Below are 21,004 nucleotides of genomic sequence, written 5' to 3' on the forward strand. Positions count from 1 at the left end.
GTCCACACTGATTACATTTTCTCTTCCTTTTTGAGAGGGGCCGAAGCTCTGAAAATATATCCAAGGATGAATATTTTCAATTAAGTAAACTTGCTATATTGACAGTTTACAGAAATATTACATGTTGTTATTTTTAAATATAGACTGAAAGTGAGACAGCTCATTTTTATCTCTTTTCCGCAGAGTTTAAAGTATGCTTCCCATCCTGCCTGATGCAGTGTGCACATTACAAAAAGCAATGAGGTCCTTGTAATCATCTACAGCAAGACAGGATGCCCACTAAGACTGACAGTAAGCGTTAACCACACGATGTATTTTGGCCCATCTGTCTCTCAGAAACCACATGCAGGATTCTCTACAGAGAAAAAGCAGCCTGTGAAAGACAGATGTTTCAGAAATTCACCATGTGAAGTTACAGGTCCAGGAAACCCACATCACTTTTGTGTTCTTAAGCAAATGTGCACATTGTGCAAACGATTTCATTATAATACTATAAAATGAGAATTCTGCTGTGGGCTAAACACCAAGCGCTGCAGGTACTGACGCGAAACCTCAGTATGGCTCTCGATGACTGAAGACTGAGCATTTGTCCACTTATGTCCCACACTGACAGTGTTTTGCACAGAAGCCAACTCCATCCTTAGCAACTTTTCATGACTCTACAACACGCTTTATTCCAGAGCACTTCAGTGCAGTCTCTTGTGACAAAAGAATAACAGTCAGCCCATACTTTGATAGGTCACTCCATCCTCTGCTTCTCTATGGTAAACAGCATTATTTCTACACAGTTCAGAAAGCACTGCCTTCCCAAAGACCACTCCCCACTGCCCCTATGATCTTGCTCTTGCACCTTTAGACATAGTAAGAAGAAAGTGTCAGGCAGAGAAAGTTGCGTAAAAATAGTTTCTTCTGAGGAAATTAATGATTAAAGTGCATGAAAATATTTTAAGCCACAGGCTGAACCACCGTCTTCAATGAAATGCACTTTAATACTGATAATGCCTTCAATTCTTCCAGCCGCTATAAGAAGAACTACTCCTTTGAAGTTGGAAGCAAAGTTGCAATCCAGAAAGCCTGCTAAAGATTTCTGGTTTGTCCCTCTAGAGGCATCATCTCAGTTGCTGATAGCTGGGGCTGCAATACTGACTGCTCCTCTGAAACAGCTGATCTCAGTTGTTTCTGTGGCATCCGTTTCCATGATCTTGTCTCTACAGCAGGAGACATAAAAAGAGCAGCCCTTTGTCAGCAGGAAGCTGACAAAGGGACCCAGTTTTTAGAAGAGTGCAGGTTTAGGGAAAACCCAACATACACCAGATAGTATTTTAAGTGTTGCAACCTCCCCAGTCCTAGAAAACTGTTGTCTAGGAAGAACCTACGCTGGAAGACCAGGAAGCTGTATTTAAATCCAGCAAAGCTTCTGCCCAAACCTGCCAGGCTGAACAAAATATTTCTAGAAAAATGAACAGCTCTCCATTTTCCACGCAGAATTGCTTCCCAGGTGTAACAAGGGAAGGAAACGTATTTGTCTTAGGTAGAATTTGACAAAAGTTGCCAGTGTTAATGCCCTGATTTGTGCTCTATGAGTCCCGTGATTTTAACACTTGCAGTATGAATGGGCCTAAATTTTACCTTTCACAGAAAAAGCACCATGCATTTGGGCTACTGAATCAAAGGGAAGAACAGCCCTTGCTTTTCTCAGCAGTGTTTCCTGCCCATTTCTACCAGAGGTAAGCAGGAATGGCTTCTCCTTCATTCTCATTATTTGTTGTCAAACGCTGACCAGATCCACACCTACTGTAATTCTTTATTTTCTCAGCTCAAAAGTGATGCTGCTGCTGTTGAGGGATGCTGTGTGGAAGCAATTTCATGAGCAAGCTGGCCTGCCTAAAATTTGTTACCAAAGACATAATAACATGCCAAGAGCAGGTGCTGAGCAGGAAGCTAAAAGGATACTGAAGACTTTTCTTCATTATTTAATTTACCTTCTGGATTTATTTCTGAATCACTGGTGTTTCCAGGGTCTTCCTTAAGAACTCCCACGTCCTTTGCCCAATTTGTCCATTTAATTTCCTCCACTCTGGAGAGACAAAATGTAACAGACACTGAAGCATGGAGCACAGCATTTCAATCCAGATCTCATTGTTCCACAATATCCCAACCCAGCTCATCCTGCCAACACAATCCTAATGGTTTGGCTGTAGCAGCAACACCATACAGAGCTTTTCTTTGAGTAAAGATGTTCTGTAGTCTAAGCTCCATGAGGTAAATATCCTCTCCCACTGCATATTGTGTGCTGGTCTCTGTTATTTCAAAATACTCCAGTTCCTCACAGGAAACATACTTAATACAAAGGAGGCTCCTAGTTCCACTTTCTATACATGCTCCGTAACACCCTGGAGTTACAGTAGTGCTGCCTGCAGCACTGTTGGTTGGGTGGAGAAAGCTTCATCTGCTCTCCCAGCCCCTCTACGTGAGGAAGAGTGCTGCCCCCTCGTGTTGCACGCTCCTGAGCCAAGGGGCCACCAGCCTGCATTCCTCCCACTGCAGCCTGCTCTGGGCACAGCTCGCAGCAGCAAAGAAAGCATCATTGCTGACACCCCACTACTGTAACCACTCGCACAGATGTGGGTTAAACAGGCCATCGTTTGGTAACAGCATGTCTTGGTGACAATGCTGGCAGCTCAACTAGCTCTGCAACTTCCACCACTGCAACCACCAACCGATTTGCACGTACCCAGGAACATGTGGTTGAGTCACTCTTGACTCAGCGCAGAAATTCCCTGTGGTGGTTCTGGGTTACCAGCTTGTGAGTCATGGGAACCCGTCACTAGGCTGGAGTGGAAGGGGTAATGGTACATCTGTCTTACCTGAAACACCACCTCTCATCTTTCTTATTGAGGCCCACTGACACAAAGCAGCCAGATCGCCTCTTCCCACCTTGGCGCCACAGCCAGGCCTTCTCTATTTCTAGAATAGCAATCGCCCTCTGAAAGAAAAAGTCCACGTCAGAGAGAAAACAGCATACAGAGCCCAGTCCCGCTTTTCGATTACATCTTCCCCAATCAGCAACTACTTTGACTCAGAAAATCACATTGGAACACAATCCCAAAGTGCTCCTTAGTTTAATAGTACCAGTTAGTTACTCACTCTCTCAAGTTACTTATGCTCGTGGATCTGGGCTGGCTGGTAGCCATGCAAACAGCATGAGCTTTAAATACATCTAAAATGATGTTAGTATTTACCCCCAGAGTGGGAAATTTATGTAAAAGACAAGTTTATAGCTGAGGCTTAGGACAAAGACAGGCACTGTCATCTCTGATGTTATGAGACTCAAGTAGGAGTGTGGGCCACGACATAACTGCTGAGCAGCATCAAGTCTCACCTGCAGCTTCCAGACGCTTTTGCTATAACCAGAAATATCTGTGACAGTCTCGCTCATGAGTGCAATCAGCATGTTGAGCAGAAGAATGTAAGTGAGGATCACAAAGAGAAGCAGCAGGAGCATGACGAAGTATCTGAATCTGGCATGTTCCTGGAAATCCAGGTCGCCCATCCCAATAGTGATCTTGAAGAGCTCCAGGGAGACGCTAAGCAGCCCACCATACATAGCATGGCTCCCAGTGTTCTCCAGCTGAGCAAGAGACTTGTTCTGAGAGACTGAAGGAGCATCCCCCATCAGCGTAACCAGAGCTATGAGAAAAACAGAATTTGAATCCTCTTCAGAAAGATTTACTTCTTGCAGCCCAGCCTACAACATAATGCTGAGTAAGTCCTTACCTGCAGCAAAGCCAAAGAGGAAGATCATATAAACCAAAAGGAAACGGAGCAGATCTCTCAGGATAGTCTGAAACACAAATCAGGAGGTGGTGCCATTCTTTATCTCACATGAAACCGCCAGGATTATCTCCTGTTCTCACACGTCATAAACCAACCCCCAGTAACAATACTGAAAGCAAGTTGGAAAATGCTTTTATCCAGTTTAAGAAACTACTAATACCTGTTAAATTACTTCCTCAGGTAAGTAGCATCACTGGTAGCTTAATCTGAGAGTATTACATGAACTTATTTGGTTTTATGTTTCTATGAATAGGTTCTTTGAAACAAAGACATCAGTTCCCCAGGATGGCTGTTCCCAAATAGTTTCAGCACACACATCTCTCTCTTCCATCTCCACCAGGTTTCACACAAGTGGTGATCAGAATTCTTTCCTGGCACCTCATTTCACCTCTGCTTTCTCTTGCCTTTCTAGTCCCAGATTCCTCTATGGACCTGGAAACACTTCTCAGCCCAAGCTTAACAGTTCCAGGGCACTCGCATTGGTTTTGACTGCTAGTTTTGAGTTGGTTTATGACAAACCACTGTCACTTGCTATATTCAAAGATAACAAACTAGTAGTTTGCTGCGATTGTACTTCCTTGAAGACATTGATCTAATCTCCTGCAACACCTTTACTTCTATAGTCAGTACATCAATTCCATTTATGGTTCTCATGGTCCTGAGAGAAGAAAGGTAATTGCAGGACTTCCATTAGTTCCTCACGCCCAAAAGCTTTTCATACAAAGTTTTTTCCAAGTACTGACCTTCTGTATCATGACGCTGTAGATCCCAGTGCGTTGAAAGCCCCGAGTATAATACAGCATGTTCACCCATCCCAAAAGCAGGGAGAACACCATCACCGCCACATAGTTCTCTGAACTTGCACCATACAGGACTGCTGACAGCAGCAATGAGAAAGCCTGGATGAAGCTGGAGAGAAACAAAATGAGTGACACAGTGACTTACCTCAACAAAGAGGCCCATTTGCAGATCTGTTGTTTTGCAAGGAAAAGCAAACGTATTTTATGAGGCTACACGGAGCATATGAAGTGGCAGTTAATCAGACACATAGTTTATATAAGCAAATCCTGTTATAACCAGACCCACAAATTGTTGCAGTTTTGTTATGAACTGGTTAATCTCACAGTATGGAAACTCTGAACTGCTTGATGTAACTGATATTAAATGGAAAAAAAATGTTAACACTTATGAACACATGCACACATACATACATGCACACACATGCCTCTATACGCATTTCTCCTCAGAAAACTGAGAAGTTATTTTCCTTTCAACCAATTCTGAGCCACAATGACAATATGATTAAGAACTTGAGCTCTTTTTCTAACAAGTATATGTTCTTAACCATGGAATAACTGAGGGTCTGACCTTCACTGTGTTCTGCTACAAATCCAAGGACAGATCCTACCCAGCAAAGTTCGTTACAACAAAGAGTTATGACAAGATGCAGCAGGTAGGAGAAGCAAGCAGAGAAGGGACGGAAAGAGGAGACAGTGGCAGAGAATAAGTCTTTCCTGCTCACCATCTCTCTAGTAATGTTAGGGCAACTTAGATGCACACAGCAGAGAACCAATGTCACCCATGCTTTCATTGTGCAAAAAACCTCAAGAGACATACATCAAGATCTCAATGCAGCTGTCAGAACACATAGTCTTCAGGGACTGGCGTCTCCTCCGCAAGTACAGACTCTAATAGAGAAAAATCAATGGTAGCCATTCATCAAAAACACAGGGCATGCTAGAGAGTGATTCCTGCCTAGCACGCCCTATTGCTCAGGGGAAAGGTTTGCTCCATAAGCTCCTCTTCATGCTTTCATTTTCAAGATCCCAAATTTCAGCTAGTCATCCTTCCAAGACGACAAAAAGGCCTTATTTATAAAGGGCAAGGATAAACAAGGGCTGAATCATCGCTCATCCCAATGTCTTTATTAATAGACTGCATTAAATGCCAAGGATACATTTTAGTACCATAAATCACAGAAGTCTCTCATAATTATTTGCTGTTGTGAACCTATTCTTCCTCTTGCCCAGCAACCTAGCTTGTGCCACCCCATCACTGCTAGATCACGCTGACACTGTGTCTTGGAGCAGGATTCCCTCCTGCCATGCACTCATGCACATCCTGACATCAGGAGAACTCAAATCTGTTGCCTCCAACTCAGTGGTAGTTTCCTTTTTTCCTACAACGAAACCAGACAAGAGGTCCCCATACCTGTGCGAAGATTAGATAAATGCCTCCTAGCAAGATAATGATCAGTCCAGAGACCCACAGGAAGCCTCCAGCCGTGAACTCCACTGGAAATGAAGGCTGCAAGATAAAAACAAAAAAAACCCAAGGCACTGAAGCCAGGCAGAGAGAGTGATGATAACCATTCCATGCCTTTTAAACTCAGCTCCATCCATTCAGGCCTTTCCAGATAAAAGAAGATTGGACCTACCTTTACCCGTAAGGGTTGATAGTATGCAATGGCTGTAAAGATGATCATGAATGACAAGTATGAGACAAAACTGAAGTAGAATCTCTTGGAAGCAAACGTTTCCCATTTTTGCTGAAGCAGTTTGTTCAGTGGCTCCAAAACCACCATCTTGTACCGATTCTATGGAAAAACAAACAACAAAATGTACCCTTGTGTCAACAGGAATGCAAATTCACCAGAGGATTGTCTTTATCAGGGTTGGAGTTCAGTGGCTCCAACTAGGGTATCACCAAGGGTTTACTCAGTCAGGCCTTTCAGTATGAAAGAAATCAACCATCCCACGAGAAGTTACTTCTGCTTGGCTTCATTGAGGTGTTTGGACACACCCAGACTTAGGACAACCAAAGGATTAAAAATTTCTCTCATATTATAGATTATCAGAGGCATACCAAGCAGACTATAAATAATAAAAAATGCAAATACTTCCATCATGCCTTTCTCTTCCAGAAAAATTATCATGTGAAACACCACATTAACTTGAAATTATTTGCACAATTATACAGCAACACTATAGAAAAGCAGAAAAAAAATGTTGCTGTCTTTGAATTTTAGTAAAAGCACTCACCGGTGTGTCACTGCTGTATGCCAGAATCTCCAGCACAGAATTTTCCTCAAAGCTGTCTATAGAGGACAAGTCATAGAGAGACACGTGGATAGGTCCATAGGTCCACTCAGTGAACTTGCGTGACAGGTGCCTGTAGACTGGGTCTTTGATCTCTCTTTGGATGATGTGCTTGAAGATCTGAAGAGAAAAATGTGTATATAATGAAGATGTAGAATGACACAAGCATGCCCAAATCACCTTCAAATACAGGATGCCTGACTTTCTGCATTATACACTTTGATATCTCCAAACACCAGACTATCTGGCTAAAAGCAGGCAATCTAACTACACCTTGTATCAGCTCTTCCAGGAGCAGAACCAGTTTCGGTCCAGACCAGCTGTCTTGGCTGGGACAGAGCCACAGCAGCCAGCTGAGACTCCGTAGGACACTAACTGGAGTGGCCTGGAAGCTGCCTCCCTTGTTGTCTCCTGTGGCACTGCCACTGTCAGCAGCATTACTATGAGTTGGGTGCAAGATGCTCCTACATCAAACCGCGCTGCTACACTGAGGATGTATGCTGCAGTCTTCCTTGTTTCTCAGCAACCCCAGGGATTTCCTCTGGTTGATTTTACCTCCACTTTGCCTGTCTTGGCAGCAAGCTGCAGAGGATTTAATCCATCATAATTCACTATCTCCTCCAGTTTCCACGTTGGGTCAACCTTCACACCTGCCTTCAAGATCTCAATGTATGTTGTGCTCACAAACTTGGTGTTCTCCTCAGTGTCATCAGCAATCATCACCAGGGCATGGAGGACTGTGTTGCCCTGTGTATCCTGCTCCTGGAGCCTGGCTTTCTGGTGTGGATTGTTTAGAAGATATTCCACCACCTCAAGTTGGTTGGTACAAGCAGCCAAGGAGAGGGGAAGTTCACCTGAAGAGATTAGGACAGTATTTGGAGGAGAAGCAGAAAAGGGCAGAAAAAAAATTAAAGAAAAAAAAAAGCAATTATAGGAAAATATATTTAGCTATAGTTTTATGACTGGAACACAGAAGAAGTTCTTTCTCAGTATCTCGAGATTCAGAAAGGGTTTTATTACTCCTTGTTTCTGGGGGCAGCTGAAACACTTTCCCAGATCCCTAATTTGGCTAAACTAACCAAGTACTTGTCTCTGTCTGAAGCCTCTCAGATGGGATTAAATACATAAAACCAAAGATGATGGCAAATGCTCATTGGACACCTCAGTCTGTGAAAGGATCCTGCCATTCAAATAAGTCGAGAGCTTGATTACAGGACAGTGGTGATGGCAACCCACGCACAGAGGGGCAAACCCAACTGAGAATTAGCGGCATCGCATACAGTAAGGCAATAAAAAAAGCAAAGGAACATGTTCCACACTGACTCACCAAAATAAAAGTAAACTCCTTCTTTCTTCTTCCTGAAGAATTCACCATGGGCTCTGGCATGGACATCAGCTCCATTCTCTACCAGAAGTTTCACTAAATCTAGGCTCCTTTTCTCTATGGCAATATGGAGCGCTGTCTGGCCTAAGGAAACAGTAAAACCTATCACTTGGTGCCACTATCAGAGGGAACAGACAAAGGACTCTTCAGCAAAACACCATTTCAACAATCACTGTATGTTCTGCATAGCAATCCTGCAGCCTCAGCGTTGGGCAAGGGGTGGGTGGCCATTGATGACTTTCAACAGCATTCATTGCAAAAGCACGTTGCAAACACTGAGGCAGAGGACAAGCCCCAAGACTATCAGAAATTCAACATGAGACCCGCAATTACCCCTGCCTGGCACTAAGATCCCAAGCAGGTATGAGAGGATAAAGACAACCATACACGTACACGACTTATGCTGCATATCTGCTATTAAAAGGATAACCCAACCAGCAGGATTCATTCTTTAATAGCGATATACTATCTTTTTTTCAATTTTAGATGTGCTTTTTAAGCTTCCCAAAGCAAATATTCTCATATTCCTCAGTTATTAAATGTCTATCATTTCTGTTTTATAGACTCAGAACAAAGTTGCAGAAGTGTGTAATTCAGGGCTGAAGACAACACAGACCAGAATCAGAAATCAGGACTAAAAAGTGAGTAGGCTGTTACTGGAACTGTACCAGAACTCTGCATAAGCTCCAGTTCCCCTCATTTTCCTTGTATCTGCACATCCCACCTGTCTAATGGGGAGGCTGCTTTGACACAGCATCAGAACAGAAATCTTACCTCTGTAGTAACAATCAGAGCATGCCACATTGACAAGTGGCCTGGGATTCTGTGTCTTTTGGTCTATTTCCAGCAAAAGTGGGATTGTGTCATTCTTTCCATTTTTTAAGTTCAACAGGGCTTTCATTAAGCAGGTCTTCCCAGTCTTTGCATCTAGTAGAAAAAGAGTATCGAATGGGTTGTGCATGTACTTTGCACATGTCTGCATTACCCGACTCAGCGTGCCCAGAATTTAACTGTCACTGTAGAATCAAATACAATAATTTTAAAGGCCTTTCTCAGTATTTTCAGTCTGCAGTAGAGGCAAAAGCCTTAGGATATATATCATTAATGGTGTTGTCCATCCTCAGATGGACATTAGAAAATAAAAAAATAAACAGAGGGCTGGAGAAAGCAAAAAATGACAAGCAGGTTCCCCTGCTTCTCTCCTACATTAACAAGCGCTGCCTCTGCTAACCCTCTTTATGGTGTATTGAACGGGAATCTACCTGTGTATTCAGAATTGGTGAGAAATTTGGAGCTCCTCCTAAGGTACTCAAGTAAACCATCCAGTGCCTCGGGACTGCCCCTTGAGACCGCGCTGAAGAGCCTGTCTCTGTCAAAGCGATTTGGGTCCTTTTGGCTATGGAAGAAATGCAAAGCATTAAGAAGTTCTGGTGAGAGGAAGAGTCTGCAATAAGTTCTAGTGGGACGGTGTAAGAAAGGAGGGAGGCAGAAAAGTTTGTCAGAAAAAAACCCAGTATTTTATTTTTGAGTCAAGGGAAAAAGAGAGACAGTTATTTCCCAGAATTCTCTTAAGTGGCTGCTCTTTCCATCAGCTGGAGCTCTTCCCAGATCCAGTCTGATGTGCAACCCTGGAACGCATCCAGAGCACAAAGACGGAGAAGCCCAAGATAGCTGCAGGACCAGTCAGTCCCATCACATGGTGCGAAGCACTCTGTGAGCTGGTTTACACCCCTCCCTGGCAAGAACAGTTCAGTTGCACAGGGCTCCATGCTAAGCTGCTCTTACACCCAAATTGGCTTATTCAGTGTTAGTTCAGATACACCCCAAACACACCACAACACACACCATACACATTCCTTCTGAGTGCAGAAGGAAAGGGCTAATATGTCCCTTTTCTGCTTTTAATTACCTCCCACCAGATACCTATAATATTCCTACATTGCCACTTTTAGTTTAGAATTGGTAAATTCGGTAGGCCCCTACCAGCAGGGATCAGCACAGATCAACAGGGATCGCACCCCTGTCAAATACCCAACAGTTACTCACTTGCTGACAAGTCCTGGACGATAGTTCAGATTAATCTTGACTTTAGGAGGAAAGTCACTGCTCTCCTTCTGATAAGGTGTCTCCAGGGGCCGTGGCTCTCCTTTCTTTCCATGTCCTGATCTTTCTTCCTTTTTACTAGATGCAGGTTTATCTTCCTGGACACTGTCATCTGTTTCTAGCAATCCTATCAACCTGTTCCTCTGACCTGGGCCCGGCTGCCCATTTGTGAAGTTATCCATTTCTAGTAGAGATGGTCTTGCAGATCACCAAAGATGTTCTCTCCACTGGGATACTAAACCTGCAAGGGAGAGGGAGAGTTAACACAAGTTGTCACAAACCTAGAATGCATTTGGTACAGCACAGAGAGAGGAAAGCATGTTTCCAGGTCCAGCGTTCCTACAGTTTCTGGGTCCCTTGAGAGAGAGATTCAGTAAAACTCTGCACAGTAGGAGTATTTGAATAAAGGATCAAGACCTTAAATAGGGAACCACTGGTGAAGAAAAGTTCAAAAACAGTTCATGAAATACAGACAACTTGTCTGCAGAATATCGGAACCCCCTTTGTGAGATGACCTCACCTGTTGGCAGCAGCACAGGCTCCTTACATAAAAGGCAAAGAAAGTGGATCTTTAGGAGACTACGATCATTGTTCTTGTCTCAGCGCAGCCAATGCAGGCTAGTCACCAAGTGGCCAGAAAGATAACATTAACTGCAGGCCTGCTTTGGAACAGAGTGATAAGTTTGTTCATGTTCTCTGTTGGTAAGCATTACGCTATTTCTACAGGGAAAACATATGCGCAAATTACGTGTCGTCGTCCCCCATTCTCACATTTCATCCTGGGGCAAAAAGAGTGGGATCTCCCCAGTGTTTGGAGCTGTTGGCTATCCATGCGAGCACAGGCTTTGAACTTCCAGCTCCACAGCACAGGCATGCACCCCAGCTGCCATGGGGACACTTGCAGCCCCCAGAGCCTGAACAGAGCACAGCTCTCCCAAGATCTGCTGTACAGAGAGCATCAGGGTTATCAGAGCACCCAGCCAGCCCACTTCTCTTATCTCATGTCATGTACTCCTTTTTTAATTCTTTTGAGACATCTCCTCATATATCTAGATACATCTCAGATCCACACCCAATGCAAGCTATCTGTGGTCAGCATATGACTGCAGATTCACACACTGTTTGTGAGGCAGGAAGGAAACATCCATGATTACCAACCTGAAGCAGAGCTTTTCTTAATAACTCCGTCTTATTCACATATACTCCCTCCAAATGGTTAATAGGTTTTCTCTGAAGAGAAATCTCCCTTGCTGGGACTACAGTCAGACTCCATAGCCTGTACCAGCAAAGAGGTAAATTGACACAGCATAAGCATTCCAGCTTAGATTAAGATGTGGAGAAACAGAATTCTCGGCAGAAAACAGCCACCAAACATCTTTATGCAGCTCACAGCCAGAAATCCAAGGGCTGATTTCAAGACGAACCATTATGATAATTCAGCCACTCAGTTTAGTCTGCACTTGAATGACAAACATTCCTCTGCACACACAGGCATGCACCCTATAATCCCATTTCAGACTTATTTCCTCCCCCAAAACACTTACTGGTACATTTGCTGATCCTTTAGAGGGCTATTTGTACTTCCATAACAGTTTGCTTGTGCTTTTCTGTCTTCCTTTCCCCAAAATCATTTCTCAGCTGCAGTTTCCATCTCTCCACAGCGCCCGAGTTATTTATTGTCAGGCTTGTACAGACAGACCGTCTGGTTTAAAAGCAAGAGCAAAACGGTCCTATAAAAAAGGACCCTATGATATATACATTCACTTTGTGCGTCCCTAGGCAACACAGAGAACACTCTCTGTTTGCCAACTCAACTTTCACTTCTCAAGAACTGAGTTGTTTGTTTCTGCGACTTTACCAAACCATTGAGTAGCGCAGCACAAAAAGCCCTGCTGTCAAAGGAGGAAGAGCACAGCACTTACCCCAAGTTGCTGCAAGCTCCACCCAAGAACTGATCTGACAAGGAGTCCCAACGGATCCTTCAGAGGGTAAATAATCTCTCAGTAGAAACCAATTCAAATACCAACAAGTGTTAATAAGCACAAAAGCAGAGTCCAAGTTATTTACATCCATGGGTGAGAGTCCTCTTCTTCTGCAGAGAAGACCACACTCATATTAGCAGTCTATTAATGGCACGTCGAACTCCTACTTGGTGGTGGTCCATGAGAGAATCCAAGCTGCCTGTGAGAAAGAATAACCACGGATTGTTATGTACTCAACTGTGTAGCTTTCTGCAAAGTGAAGAAGGGCTTGCACTGGAAATGACTAGATAGATTTCTCAGTAAAAGGGAGAGCCAATGAGTGCACTGCTCTTATATGGGAAAGCTGGCTGGCTATTGCAAATTTATAATGCTTAACCCCTGCCTGTACATATGGAGGCGACATCTCGCTTCCAGAAACAGCCTGCTCAGATCTCAAGGGAGGCGGCTGATTCGACCCTGACAGTGCTACAGACCACGGTTTAGTGGTGAGGTTTGTCACAAGGCTCCCTCCGCCCCAGGACAAGCAAGTACGCATTGAAATATCTGAGGTCAACTGTTTCTGTGGGAAGCCAGTTCTCCTCACACTTCACACACCCTGGTTACAAGGCAATGCAAACCATATGAAATAAGAAACTCGCCAGAACGTTACCCTACAAAGTACACGGTGTCAGCTGCTCATCACAAGCACGGGAGACTGCACAAAGCAGCCCCAGTTCCAAAACACTTAGGCCACTGGTTACTTAATTTGCCATTAATGCCCATTTCTTAATGGGTGGTTCTCCAAAGGAGCACAGGTCCTGGAGAGGTTTGGAGGTTCTGGAAGCACGGACTGACCATCCCCACAACTGACTGCAGTTAATACCGTGCACGCACACTAATACCCCTTCACTCACCAAACAGGACACCTGGGAAACAGAGGACATCAGCCCACACCACGTGTCTTAGTTTTTTCTCTCCCACTCCAAACAGAACTGAGGCCTGAGGAGGCAGCATGATCATTATTTCCCACAGCATCAACGCAGGATGACATTCAGCACCCACAGTCTCAACAGCCTTCCCCAGCGCAATGTTGCTGCCTAAAGCAATCCTCATCTGACGGGACCGCAGGATGATGTGGGGCTTCCTGGAATGCGGCCGCCACCCATCGAAACATTCCCAGATGGCTCCTACTTTGAGTCAGATGCAGGCTGTGAGAAGACCTTCCTATAAATACATCCATTAAATGGCAGGGTGCCTTTTCCTCTTTCATGGTTTTGCATGAGATCACAAACTTATTCCTCAGATTCCTGTGTTTCAAAATTAAGCTGATATAGGAACAACTCCAAGCTACTTATTCTTTCCAGACTGAATGATTTATTAGGACCCACAGAATAATGTATAAACATATGCAGATCAATGCATGACCAGATCTCATCTCTCCTATCCCTTGTTCCAGCCTTGTACTGATTTAGTCCAGTTTGCTTTTGTCGTGTTTCACTTAATTTACTGTGATATCAACAGACATAGATTCAGGCCCGGGAGCTGAGCTCAGACTTACGGGTTTAAATCCTCTTGGGCTTTTCCCCCAGCTTTCATGGGAGTCAGCTCACCATTCCAGCCGAGGAATGAAATCAGCCCACAAAAAGCGCATCATAACAGAGTTCTTTCTGCGCATCTGGTTTTAATAGCTTACACAGAGGAAAGAGAATGTGCAGCTTGCTGGGAAAGGAATCGCTGCCAGCTGAGAGGTCACCACAGCAAAACAGAAACATGGAGCTGCTGGGGGAACACAGGAACTTTGGTATGCACACACACATGCGCACACGCCTTCACGGAGAGTACACTAGGGTAAACACTTGCACTTCCATTTCAGAGAAGGGAGAAGCAAGGCAGAAAAAAGCCATGAGATCTGCCCAAATGCACACTTGCCAGTGACAGTGTTCCGAGGTCAGTAATGGGATTATGTCACTGCTGAGCACTAGCCAGCTGAGCTGCTTATGATGCTTAACAAGCATCTTGCCACCAAATTTTAAAATCCTGATCACTCACAGGACTCAGGAGAAAGCCATCCAAAGCAGCACACACAGAGAACAACAGAAGCAATTTAATTATGGCTATGCGCCAGCCTCAATTTTCAAGAGCAACGTGTGATCCTCTTGCCTTTTGAGGCTTTTATTTGGGGGAACAAGGAGGAATCTTGCAATTGCTCAGTACTTATTTTGCTGATGCAAATGAGTCTGATGGCACTACGTTTCTCCTGACAGGACACACGTATTCTGTGGAAACCTTAAATCCATGATCAGAGAAGTCAAACTCTTTAACTACTAAGTGAAATTTTCAGTCAAATCAATAATTTGAATAATATTATAAAATACTTTCATAATTATAATTACAGATTATAGATGAAGCAGCACCGTAATTCATGGCAGGAAAGCAACGATGGGAACCTGCTAAAACAGAAGGCAAAAGGAAGCATGAGGAAGATCACTTTCTGAAAAGATGGAAACAAGCACATTTCCCAAAATATGTATTCTCTGTTCACCTCAGTACACATTTTTACCAAATACTGAAAAATACAGTACTCTCACAATTAATATGATGTTTTCTGTATGCTGTAAACAGAAGATCAAAGTCACTTACACGTGTCTGTAATTTAATTACAGCATTGATCTGTAGCCACTCTAAGGGGCAGCAGCTCAAAAATCAGCTTCACAGGAGGAGGAAGCCTGTAATGACAGCACACAAGGGTGGACCATTAACGTTTTCTCCAGAACAACAGGTAGGCCAGCACTTCATTCAAACCTCACAAAAGCCACATGGCTAAAAAAGTGTTTCTTTTAAAGGTGTACTTTCACACATGGGAAAATATCGAGTATTTTTTGCAAGGCCAGACTTTTTCATGTAACTGTTATGTAAAACCTGCACTGAAGGGATGAATTTTAGCAGCTTCATTTGTTAGTGACACAGATGGAATTCTATACCTCTGGAGACACCAGCCAGCGCCCAATCTAAAATCCAAATATTCTTAAATATAATTCCTTGCCAGAACTTGTCCAATAGCCCTGGGAACTCAATTAATTTACATAACAGTATTTCTGTAACTACTAGTCCCACGTCGTATTATTTAAAAGCTCCTATGTATACACTTGTCTGGAACCATCCACTTCTCTTACTCCTTAAATGGAAGTATCTTTCTCCTTGACTTATCCTTTCTGTAGGATTACAGCCTGAAGGAACGCTCCACTAACAATCAAATAGCAGCAGAATACGAAACCCAACGGTGTTACCAAACACCATTTCTGTGGAGAAACACTGACATCCAGTGGCCACTCCCTAAACCTGAATTGCTGCTGCTTCTGACAACAGCCTCTATGGGAAATTCTTCAAAAATAGCAAAAAGGACTTGCAAGCATACACTTGTGAGAATGCCAAGTCATTCACTTAATGTTTGTATGAAACAGTTAACAGAAACGTGTCTAATTTAAAAACTCAAGTTCCAAAGAAGGCTGGTTTTGATGATGCAGTGATGTTCCGTAAATACAAAATTGTGCAGCCAGGGATCTTTCACCACAGCTACCACGCAATGCCTTCAGACCTGCAGACAAGGCTGCAAAAATACCCCATGTATTCCCAATGTGTGTCTGCCTCAACTCCCACTTTCCCCATACGATTATGTTCTGGGGCAGTTGCTACTACAGCAAAACACTAAACATCTCAAAAACTGAGTATAACGGGGTTATCTCATTTGCCTTCTTAAACCAGACAGTACTTTTTTAGAAGCACAGAAGACAAAACCCCTGAAATCTTGGAATCTTTTTTTTTTTAAGAGAGAACAGACTGGAAATTAAGTGAAGCTGTAAGACAAAGCACAAAGGCCAGTCACAAAGCTCAGGTTGCAGCAGGATTAAAAGATGTTATCAGAATCTGTTGTCAATATGGAAGCATTGGGATTATTCTATTTTAATAGCATATAGATTCTGGCTAAAGCCTATTAAATTCTCATTTATTTTAGTTATGAATAGTTGGCTCTGAGTAGATTGGATTGAGGTACACCACAGTGTAAGAAAAACAAATGTATCTTATCATCATTCATATTGCCTGATACCTTGTTCATAACTTCAGCGTAAATGTTATGCAAATTCATATTTACATTTCCTTGCAAGTTACATGAATTTCCCTAATTCACATCATTTAAGATAAATTGCAAAGATTTCTCTTAATGATGAAATCCTCGGCAGTCATCTATTGCACCTAGTGACTGCCACTCCTCTGTGGGCTGGGGATGAGCAGCCTGGCAGGACAAGCACAAGTCCCACACAAGGGTCCCCATGACCTCTCAGCGAGCAGAGCACCCAGGGCAGCGCTACAACACAACAGCATCTGGGGATTTCACTCCTCCTGCTCTGGCTTTAAGGAAGCACCATTCTGTGCTATTACTAGTAAGCCAAATGCAGAACTAATTAACTTTCAGCACAAGCCTCACTTAAGCAAATCTTCCTAATGGGCTGGGGAAAACAGCAGACAGATTCACACTCTCAGCTCAGGCTGCCTGAACAAGGCCTGAACTGCTCCCCACCATCACAGAATGCCTCAACATTCCCCCTCTTCCTGCCGCTTATTACCTCAGTGCAAGGTCAGCCTGAAGCGGGCTCCACACACGGCTCTGCTTACGGACCATCCACAACAGAAGGACCAGCAGAAGCAAAGGTTCAACATAGGCTTGGCTTGGGCTGAATAAAGCCGCACTGGGAAGCTGGTGCAGACCCACTCAGCTAGCTACACATCGCCTTCCCAGGGTCCCAACTAGTTTTACCATGGAGCACACCATCAGCAGAAAAAGGTAAGTGCTGTAAATTTATTCAGTGCCCTATCTCCTCTGGACTATAAATCTACACACTACTGAACAGAGCAGAGCTATGAGACACCCCATCTGAAGTGACAGGCCCAGAGAATGGTTGGGGCTGGAAGGGACCTCTGGAGATCACCTTGCCCAGCCCCCCTACTCAGCCAAGGCCACCCAGGGCTGGTTGCCCAGAACCATGTCCAGACAGCTTTTGAGTATTTTCAAGAAGGAATCTGCACAACCCCTCCAGGCAACCTGCATGGGTAGCTAAACTGGAAAAAACAAGACCTGGCTAAGTGGCTAAACTGGAAAAAGTGTAAAATCAAGGCAAGGTAAAAGCAATTGCAGGAAAACTCAAGTAATCTCAGGAAGTATGTCTTATGGTAGAAACAATTGTTTACAGAACTCCACATTTTTGCTAGCACAGCTAGGTATAGCAGACAAGGAAACAAGCCCTGCTGCTGAAAAGAAAATTATGGTTCTAACCACCAAATCGACACTGAAGTTACAACATGCAGTTTTCTGTGAAAACAGCAGTGGAACTTTCTGGCCATGACCGTAGCCATGCCAAGAATGCACTGCTAATACAAGCACACATTCTGTATTGTTAAATTGAAAGCTGAAATTCAAGAGGAACGAACTTTCACAGCAACACTACACTGGACCAAAAAAAGTCAACCCGATGGTGCATAATACAGGCCTGTAAGTAAAAAGCAAGTGCACCAGCACAGAAACACTGTGCACACAGATGCCAATGCTCCCATTTCAAGTTAAGCAGCTGTCAGAGTTCAGTAGATTCAGACATTGGCAGCCATGAGCCTTACAACCTGGGCAAGGTTCTGTGAAATGGCACATGGATGATTACCATCACCACTGCCACTGTAACCCCACCCCTTTGGGCAAGTTTCCTTTACCCACCCCATAAAAAACATAAACCCCCCAAACCACCAAGACTTTAGTGGGAACTCCCAACTTTTCACATTGAATGATTGTGTAAATCACTTTTACTTAAACCAAACCAGTAGATTGTTCTACTGCTCAGTCATGCGTTGCCATTCCACATTTAAGTTTTCACTACAGCCAGGGTATTAAGGCAGCCTGCCCTGCACCAGCAGCAATTCTCACTGAATTAGCCCTTCCCCAGATCACATTCCATGTAGTTCACCCAGGCACCCCACATCCTTTTGAAAAGGATATTTTGAACAGGCTGTCACTGGAATGACAATTCTCCCACTTTAAAATATACAGAAGCACTCATGTTTGCTTATGTAGTCCCCTGAAAGCACTCTGAAGCTCAATTCTCACTGCCCTGTCAAGCAACAAAACCATTCACTTATCTCAGCTACAATCATTACACACACCGCCACTTCCCAACTTGCAGCACCACCACCCCCCCCCCCACCCGTCATACCACCTTTAGTTGGTGGTGACTGTGGGACCTTTCAAAGTTACTAACCTTCCTGGAAACAAAGCTGTGTTTAACTCTAGGAAGAAGAAATAACATGGTATTAGTGCTTAAATTAAGACTTTAATCCAGATCTGTTTCATCCACAAGGTCCTCATTATACATGCAAAGAGGCTTAAACTGCCAAGGAACAAAGCTAAAGTAAGCATGTCACTTAAAATACACTGGTTTTACTAGCTTGAACTGAGACAGACTACAAATTGTCATGTGCAACAGAAAACTTTATTAGCATTTCAACAGACAGTCGTTCAGCAGTTACTGAAGCTTGCATTAACTTTGCATTTAACTTAAGACATTAAAGAACTACAGTGCAAACACAAGAGCTATTGGCCATCTCGTGGTCGAGCAAGATGCACAATAACTTAACAGCCACCCCTCAGGCGCAGCACAAGATGCAGGGTGGATTCCTTCTGGATGTTGTAGTCAGACAGGGTGCGGCCATCTTCCAGCTGCTTCCCAGCAAAGATCAGCCTCTGCTGATCAGGGGGAATGCCTTCCTTGTCCTGGATCTTGGCTTTCACGTTCTCAATGGTGTCACTGGGCTCAACCTCGAGGGTGATGGTCTTGCCTGTCAGGGTCTTCACAAAGATCTGCATGCCACCTCTCAAACGCAGCACAAGATGCAGGGTGGATTCCTTCTGGATGTTGTAGTCAGACAGGGTGCGGCCATCTTCCAGCTGCTTCCCAGCAAAGATCAACCTCTGCTGATCAGGGGGAATGCCTTCCTTGTCCTGGATTTTGGCCTTCACGTTCTCAATGGTGTCACTGGGCTCAACCTCGAGGGTGATGGTCTTGCCTGTCAGGGTCTTCACAAAGATCTGCATGCCACCTCTCAAACGCAGCACAAGATGCAGGGTGGATTCCTTCTGGATGTTGTAGTCAGACAGGGTGCGGCCATCTTCCAGCTGCTTCCCAGCAAAGATCAGCCTCTGCTGATCAGGGGGAATGCCTTCCTTGTCCTGGATCTTGGCTTTCACATTCTCAATGGTGTCACTGGGCTCAACCTCGAGGGTGATGGTCTTGCCTGTCAGGGTCTTCACAAAGATCTGCATGCCACCTCTCAAACGCAGCACAAGGTGAAGGGTGGATTCCTTCTGGATGTTGTAGTCAGACAGGGTGCGGCCATCTTCCAGCTGCTTCCCAGCAAAGATCAACCTCTGCTGATCAGGGGGAATGCCTTCCTTGTCCTGGATCTTGGCCTTCACATTCTCAATAGTGTCACTGGGCTCAACCTCGAGGGTGATGGTCTTGCCAGTCAGGGTCTTCACAAAGATCTGCATGTTTAACTGCAAAACATACGTAACTTTCAGTTTCAGCTACTTCGTCAAGAACAGTCTTTAATTATTTTAAATAAAAAGACCACTGCTGCTATTTTGCACTATATAAATACCAATTGGAATTTTTATTTTAATTAATATTTTCTACAACCATTTCTCAGCTCTTTACTTTTGACTATGAGGCTTGGAATGCGAAGTTCTCTAACAGCCTCTTTACACGCCGCCCAGCAGCGGGGCCCCCAGCCCCCGCCTCGCCCCGCAGCACAGCCGCCTGCCGCACCACTGCCGCCAGACCTCCCGGGGGCGAATGGCGGCTGCAGCGCCGCACTGCTCGCCCCAGGCGGTGACTCAGCAGCCTGCTTCCGGGGGAGACCGGCACCGCCTCCGCCATTTTCATCACGAACCTAGTCCTTCTCGTAAGGAACCGATTTTATTTTTTTTGTAACCTCTCCTCAGTTCTGGACAACATGGTTCAGAGTAAGACTAGACCCTGCGCAATTCCTTCCTTCCCCCTTCCCCAACAAAAAAGACCGCCCGACAAGCACCCACTACCGCCTTCCTACCCAGAAAAATAATTCTGTTTTTCTCCACCTTCCTGCCCAGAAAAATCGTCGTAGTTTTTTTTTTCCCCTTCCAACCCCCAAACTCCCCCACCGCTCCACTCACGTCTCCGGCCCTGATCGCTGACTCGCCAGCAAACCCGCGTTGCTCCGCTCCAGCTGTACTCTACTGTGTGACGCAGCCCCACCCCTATTTATACGGTTACGGACCAACAGTCCCCGCCCTCGTACACTGCCGTGTTCATCCGCCTGCCAAAGTAGTCCCAAGTAAAAGACCACTGCTATGAAAAACACTCGCCTTCTTGTCTCTCCAATCTCTCTTCCAGGGGCAAAGGGGTCCTGGAGCCTTAGTGTGGGACCTCAGACCCCTAAAAATCTGGAAATTTCTGAGGGCGCGAGTGGATCTGGAGGTGCCGTGAAACGGTAAGTAGAAAGACCGGGAAGTTGGGAAATGATTGGTGCAGCAGTAAGGACAG

At 44.5% G+C, this 21,004-nt stretch overlaps 2 protein-coding genes across 13 annotated transcripts; both read right to left on the reverse strand.

The window, feature by feature from the left end:
• Positions 1-73: 73 nt before the first annotated feature.
• On the reverse strand, positions 74-13,563 carry LOC129215160 (transient receptor potential cation channel subfamily V member 2-like). 12 transcript variants are annotated; one of them, XM_054847836.1, is made up of 19 exons: positions 12,345-12,918; positions 11,967-12,152; positions 11,581-11,698; positions 10,943-11,081; positions 10,366-10,663; positions 9,582-9,715; positions 9,094-9,246; positions 8,263-8,403; positions 7,491-7,789; positions 6,879-7,055; positions 6,275-6,433; positions 6,049-6,144; positions 5,455-5,525; positions 4,581-4,746; positions 3,778-3,844; positions 3,383-3,690; positions 2,868-2,986; positions 1,983-2,077; positions 74-1,208 (listed from the first exon to the last, which is right to left on the reverse strand). In XM_054847836.1, exons 5-19 carry the CDS (start codon positions 10,602-10,604, stop codon positions 1,078-1,080), a joined length of 2,355 nt encoding a protein of 784 aa, XP_054703811.1. In that variant the 5' UTR covers positions 10,605-10,663; positions 10,943-11,081; positions 11,581-11,698; positions 11,967-12,152; positions 12,345-12,918; the 3' UTR covers positions 74-1,077. The 12 variants fall into 12 exon arrangements, with proteins under 12 accessions (XP_054703811.1, XP_054703807.1, XP_054703818.1 ...); XM_054847832.1 differs by lacking the exons at positions 10,943-11,081; positions 11,967-12,152 and adding an exon at positions 13,298-13,563 and having other exon boundaries at positions 12,345-12,603; XM_054847843.1 differs by lacking the exon at positions 10,943-11,081 and having other exon boundaries at positions 7,620-7,789; positions 12,345-12,922.
• A 5,328-nt stretch (positions 13,564-18,891) lies between these two features.
• Positions 18,892-20,793, reverse strand: UBB (ubiquitin B). Its single transcript, XM_054847852.1, has 2 exons — positions 20,635-20,793; positions 18,892-19,977 (listed from the first exon to the last, which is right to left on the reverse strand). Exon 2 carries the CDS (start codon positions 19,969-19,971, stop codon positions 19,054-19,056), a length of 918 nt encoding a protein of 305 aa, XP_054703827.1. The 5' UTR covers positions 19,972-19,977; positions 20,635-20,793; the 3' UTR covers positions 18,892-19,053.
• Between the last annotated feature and the right edge of the window lie 211 nt (positions 20,794-21,004).

This window comes from Grus americana, chromosome 19 (genome assembly GCF_028858705.1).
Source record: "Grus americana isolate bGruAme1 chromosome 19, bGruAme1.mat, whole genome shotgun sequence".
Classification (NCBI taxonomy): domain Eukaryota; kingdom Metazoa; phylum Chordata; class Aves; order Gruiformes; family Gruidae; genus Grus; species Grus americana.